The sequence below is a fragment of the Trachurus japonicus genome, chromosome 4 (assembly GCF_045865225.1).
Source record: "Trachurus japonicus isolate A0001 chromosome 4, Traja_1.0".
Lineage (NCBI taxonomy): Eukaryota > Metazoa > Chordata > Actinopteri > Carangiformes > Carangidae > Trachurus > Trachurus japonicus.
The window spans coordinates 870,955-877,318 of record NC_140910.1 but is presented as its reverse complement, the minus strand read 5'-3'; the positions used below and the strand labels follow the sequence as shown (position 1 = coordinate 877,318).

The following is a 6,364-nucleotide window of genomic DNA, read 5'->3' as shown; positions in this document are numbered from 1 at the left end:
GAATACCTGACATTAATGTTGACAAAGATAATGGATTATCTTCTTTTGAACTTCTTGTGTTTACACCTGGATTATTGTTTCTTTATTTCGGGCACATTTGTTTTCTGAAGAATTTACATCACACTCAGTGAAAGGTCCTCTGATCATAATAACTATAGAGTGTGTTCAGAATATAGTCTCCCATTGTGGCAGTTTTGCCTTTTGTTGAGTTATTACCTGGTAATGTCTTATTGATGAAGTAGTCTACATCTGCTCACTTAATAATATTAGCCTACGTCAGATTGAGTTTGTTAACAGAGGTGTTCCCATGCTGACTGTCTTTATTTACAATGGGACATGAAGTACTGATGAAATAACACAGAGGAACGACCTCTGATTTCCCCTTTTTGTACAAATCAGTGACACTTTACTTGTCTTCCTGTCATTACATTTACAAATGGTATTGTTACAGTGTTTATACTGTCATACCTACCAGTGTGCTGTGGTAGGCTACAAAGTGGTAAAATTAGGCTCTAAATCCTAATTTGCAGAATTACCTTCAATCAGTAAGAGAGCCTGGTTTGTCAGTTGCACCACAATCACTTAGCCTGGATCAATACCAGCACTAATGGAATTTATCTTGGGCTACAGGGAACTCACAGCTCTTGCAACATGTTGCAACATGTTTTATTGTTTGAGCTCCTGACATGGCACACCCATTTAAAAAAAACCTGTCACACACTTACAAGAACACAGAGGCAATGTTGCTTCATTTTATCTGGTTTATTTTCTTAAATATTGATTAGTTTCTGAAGTGCTCAGAAAACAGAACATAAAAAGTTATACAGTATTTTTATTACAAATGGTAAACATAAGTACTCCAAGTTGATCTTATATACATATAACAATGAGTGAAACCCCATTAAACAACTTTAGAAAAAAACAAGTAAATCTTGAAGCTTTTCTAACATAATTTCTTACAATTAAGAAAAAAGTACATTGTACTGTAACTCAGAAGTCAGGCAGCTTTAGTTACAACTTTTCAGCCGTTTAGAGTTGGCCAACACGCCCATGTTTGAGGCCATTATGGCTACAGCAAGAAAAGTCTCTATTGCAGATTCTTAAATCCTCTAATACTGAATTTCTTCTTGGATGGTCATGAGAAGACCCATGCAGAGCTGGGTGTAAATCAAGAAAACTTCTGTCCAGTCCAGTTCTGTAAAAAATCAGCACGAAACAGAAACAGAAAGGTATCCTGCTTGTTGCCATGCCCCCCCTCTAGTTCATGGCTACTGTTCCTGTCCCGAGCTCCCTCTCTGGGACGCGCCACCGGGGAGCGCGTGGCACTCAGGAACTTTAGTGCGGCTCCCGGTCCTGCCAGTGTCGCGCCACATCATCCCTAAAATGCCGTCACCATTTCGGGAGACACAACCACTCACTATCACAGGAAGCGTCCGTTTTCGATCAACTAACAACAGTCTGTCTTCTCTTGGCCGCTTCAGAAGGTCTGGAGCTGCTGCGTCAACATGAGCTGGCAGCCGCTGTTGACGTGGTTCATCACCTTCTGCTTCAGCTGGGCCACCTGCTCGCGCAGCATGTTGGCGGTGGACGCGAGCTCCGAGTTCTGGGACTTGAGGGTCTTCACTTTGTCCTCCAGCCTCGAGATCCGCTCCAGCTTCCTCTTCCGGCACTTGGAGGCAGCGATGCGGTTCCTCATCCTCTTCCTCTCGGCCTTGATGCGCTCCTGACTCTCCATGTCGATTGGAGAGAGGGGAGGGGTCTCTCCCGGCATCTCGGGCACGGTCTGGGGCTCCTCTTTGAGCGCCGTGAGCCGCGGCAGCTGCGCGGAGGAAGCCTGGCCGTAGACTGGAAGCTGAGGCGCGGTGGCGGAGAAGGACATGGTCGGGGCTGAGGTGGTGTAGCTCGGAGCCGACACCGTGCTTATGGCCGGGTTGAACGTGTTCAAGTCCTCATACACCGGCGAGTCGGAGCGTATGGCGGAGTTGGCGTTGTAAACAGTGGCACCGGCGACAGACGACACGGGAGGCAGCGCGGTGTTGACACTGGTCTGAGGGGCCGAGGTGACACTCACGTTGGCCGGAGCGGGCATGTGTTGGTGGTGCAGCTCGGCCAGCGCTCGGACGAACCCCTCCGCGAAGCCCTCCTGCTCGTCGGTGACATTCTTGGGGCACAGGAACTGAGTCGGGGTCGGGGTGGTGGTGATGAGTCCGTTGCTGGACTGGATGATGAGCCGCTCCAGCTCCGGGGAAGCCAACTTAAGCAAGCCCACGTCGGGGGAGGTGAGGATGTCACCGGCTTTAGCCCGCAGGTGAGGTTTCAGGGTGCCCGTGGGGTCGGACAGGTTCAGTGTCATGTTGTGTTTCAGCGCTTTGGGGTTGTTGCTGTATCCGTAGCCGGCGTTATCGTGCTGGGAGAAAGCGTTGAGTGAGTCGTCATAGAAAGTAGTTTCCATCTTGGTATACATAGAAGAGAACCCAAGAACAAATGTAGCTCTAAAGTCTTCTACAAAACAACAGTTCGTCTCCCCTTCTCTTCTTCCTGGTTTATCAGGTGAGTTAAAAAAAAAGAAAGAAAGAAGGAAAAACACTGGTTTCCAAACGTCCTCTCTCTGCGTAAACTTCCAAACTGTCAGTGCGCACTGTTCTTGACACAGGAATCAGGACTTACTTCTTTCAGCCGGCGACGAGCGATAGTTCAGTGCTGAGTTGTAAAGAGTTTACAACGTTTTTGCCAAAGCACCCACACTTTAGTGAGTCCGTGAATGAAAAGTGCCGAGTGGCTCTAACTTCTCTCTCTCTGTGTCTGTGCTGCCTCCTCGGCCTGGATGTGTATACTCTGAGCGGTCCAGCGTGGAGGCAAACCTTATCTGCTGCCGCTGCCTCTCTAAAAATAGCCATGATGTCATGACGGGGCTCTCCCATTGGCCAGAGGGCGTGTCGCGGGGCGGGGCCCGCTCCTCAGATAAGGGCCCGGCCCCTTGCTTAGACGACCACCCAGAAGGTTCTTAATCTCGCGGTGGATTGTGGGATGAGGTAATGCTGTAAGGAGAGCGTAAACGCGGTGCATTGTGGGATGACGTATTGTTTTTGAATATCTGGTTACCCGCTTCACTGTTCGTGGCGGGACCGCTTGTTGTATGATGCTCTATTTGTTGGGAAACAAATGGAACCTTATGTTATTTCATTATTATGAATTACATTTTTTATATTTCTATAAACTTTTTGTGCACACTAAAAAATTTCGTTTTAACCCATAAAGTATTGTAGGAAGCAGGCTATTGCTGAGACATCTCTAAGAGCCCTGTCAATCTCATATCATGACCTATCCTATTCCAAATATTTACATTGGAGAAGTTTAGCACAAAGTGAAAATGAAAACATTTTCTATATTTTTCCACCTGCAGTGCACTTATGGTGTAAAGTCTTAATGTTTTCATTTACTTCTTGTTGTGGGATATTGTGGTGGACTCGGTTGGTGGTCTCACATGAATTGCCTATAGCCTACATAGCCTACACACTAAACTCTCCTCATATTTAGTTGTGAATACACTGTGTATGCTAAGAGAGTTAAATTTTGGCACCTGGGCAGGTTAATACAAACACAGACATATTTACTTGCAGACATGCAGGTCTGTTATTTACCTGAAGTGTGGTGCCAAGTCCATCTCATTGAGTCATGGTAAGATTTAAAACCACCTGAGCGTTAAGTCAGTCATTAGGAGACAGATTTTTATAGGGCCTCTGCTTTTACAGCTCTAAAGACCACACATCTGCAGAGCTACTTTTGAGACCTTTTTATTATTGCTGCAACTACAAATTGCTAAAGATGGATCTACACACTCACTGTTCGTCCTCATAAAGAGCAAGTACATTTCCTATTATCCATGTCAGGGTGTGTAATTAGTGTTGTGCAGTCCATTGTCCCCTGGCCCTTGGTCAGAAATCACTGCTGGTTTAATGGCAGGAGGTTAACGGGTGTGCCTCACACGTTCTCCACTCTTCCACACTCCCACTGTCTGGGTCATCTTCTGCCCTGCCGGCTTTACTGCCCACTATCTCCAGCACACCACATCTAAATATGTCCCCCCTGTGTGACAAGTAAATCAGTCCCTTGGCGCTGGCTGGCTCAGGAAGGCACCTAAGGAGGATGAACCAGATGATAAAAAACCACCACAGTCTGACTTTTTATGGCTTCTAATACTGTCTTTATGTACTGTTGTATAAGTCAGACGGTGGCAATCAATAAAGTTGGATATGACCTGATCTAATTGGTTGACTTAACTGATCTTGAGCAGTTTCTTTTTTTGATTTAAGTACTTGAGAGAATATTTTTGTGCTTTATGGTCTATGGAAATGTAAAGATGAATTTTATACAGAAAACTGATATACTTAGTTTTATAACAAATCACTCAGGGGATGAAATGAGAGGAAGCAGAATAAGGACAAATTGTTTGGTTACTCGGTGTTCCACTTGCACATTTTAAAATATTTATCCACTTTGCCTCATTCATCTATTTATGACTGCTTTTCTTCTGAATTAAAGTGCATGAAAGAATTATAAGTAGGTGGTCTAGTGCCCACCACCTGACAGCAGGGATCCGCATGTATGACTTCACCCATTGTCCCAAATAGACAAATAAAGTTAAGGCAAGACACATGATGTCATTTAAAGTTATTATCTCATTTAAATTAAAGCTATTTCAGAGTCAAATCCCATGGCAAAAGTCAGACCTTGGTAAATTCTGTTTCATATACTTTCAAATGGTGTTTCATACAGAACCCCCTAAATGTTTCAATATGGCTTGAGCGCTGCATGAGTTGGGTCTGCTTTTCTCCCCTTGCCATGTGTAAAGTTATAAAGCGGTAACCACAGCACTGTAGTTTGCCAAAGTCATTTTCTGTAGGAATGTATGGGGAAATTAGTCTGGAGGACTAACTGTGTAACTGACTATTCAAATTGAGGCTGGGATATCCTGCTGTGACCTTGATTCAGAACCTGGACATTTGGTCACATTAGCCCACTGTGGTCCCACGGTGGGCTACTTATTCAGTGTTGTCCTTGCATCATGCAGGACAGAGGCAGAGGCCTGAGTAGGGAGAAGGCTGCTCGTAACAGTGGAGAGATGTTGCCAATAGCAATTAAAATAATTTACTTATATTTACTTATATTTTGCCGTTTTTAATCTCATATACATGATTTACAGATAAGCCAGTAGAGCTGACGACGGCTCTGGAGAATCAACAACAAATGACACAAAGATACAAGCCATGCTGCTTTCACTTCTAATAATCAGGGGAATTTTGCAAATAGACAGCAAAGGTGAAACTTTGAATCCAGAGAAAATAATAACCTGTGTTAGTGTGGCTAACAAAATTACAGTCCTGACTTTTTAAGACATCTTTCTGTACAGGGTATTATGACTCAACTTTTAACATGTCTTTTTCACGGTTTTTGTGTTTTCTTTCCAGGATGATAAATTAACACAATCTTTCAAACAAATGTGTGTAAAGTGCTGTGGTCCTGCTCAGCTGCATCCTGACCCGAGGCAATACAAATGGACCTCACCAAATGGAAATAAAGGTGAATTGACCTCGATGTCTAGTCTTTAGCCTTTCCTCCCACCAGTCCCCACTTCTTGGTGAACTTTTCTTTTGGCATTCCCCTCTCTCCCCTGACTTTGACCTTCAGTCCCTCCATCCTGATGTTACCTCTCCAACATTTTCCCCTCTGGACAGGATCCCAGAAGTCCCCCCCACTTACACTTTTTTTTTTGCCTGTCTCTTATCTCTCTCCTCCTCCTCCTCCTCCTCTCTTCTCTCTCTCACTCGTCCCTCGCTGTCTTATCTTATTCCTATCAGTGGCCGTACAGGCAGCAGGATTTCCCCTGTGATGGAAACAGGCTGTGGCTCAACTGTATTGTTTTAGCAGTTCTTTTCAGTAAAATCTCAGAATGCTCTCTGCTTTTGTATGGGACTCGTTAAAAGTACACTGGCTAAAGCACTACAGTACAAAGGACAAGGAAAAGCGTAAAGCCATTGTAACATTAAAAAAAAAAACATTTGGTCTTTACGTCAAACTGAACATCCCTTGTGGTTTGCAGGATGAATGAGAGACAGGGGGACTAACTGCTGCAGCTTTTCAGACACTGCACTCTCACAATAGTCTTAGCTTGTGAGAACAATTGTTGTTTCAGCTGTTACACGAAGGAAAAAAGTGCCTGACTGTGTAGATTGTGTGTTGGACTGGCCTGTAAGCAAGCACAGGCAAGTTATTTCACTGTGTATGTGAGTACACGCTTGGGCCAGCCTTGACGATAAATGCATCAGTTTGTGAAAGTATGAGTCTGTATGTTAGGACACAAAGC

The 6,364-nt window shown here is 44.5% G+C and overlaps 1 protein-coding gene across 1 annotated transcript; it reads right to left on the bottom strand.

Annotated features, from left to right (window-relative positions):
* Positions 1-747: 747 nt before the first annotated feature.
* jun (Jun proto-oncogene, AP-1 transcription factor subunit) lies at positions 748-2,885 on the bottom strand. Its single transcript, XM_085773199.1, has one exon. It carries the CDS (start codon positions 2,462-2,464, stop codon positions 1,478-1,480), a length of 987 nt encoding a protein of 328 aa, XP_085629325.1. The 5' UTR covers positions 2,465-2,885; the 3' UTR covers positions 748-1,477.
* Between the last annotated feature and the right edge of the window lie 3,479 nt (positions 2,886-6,364).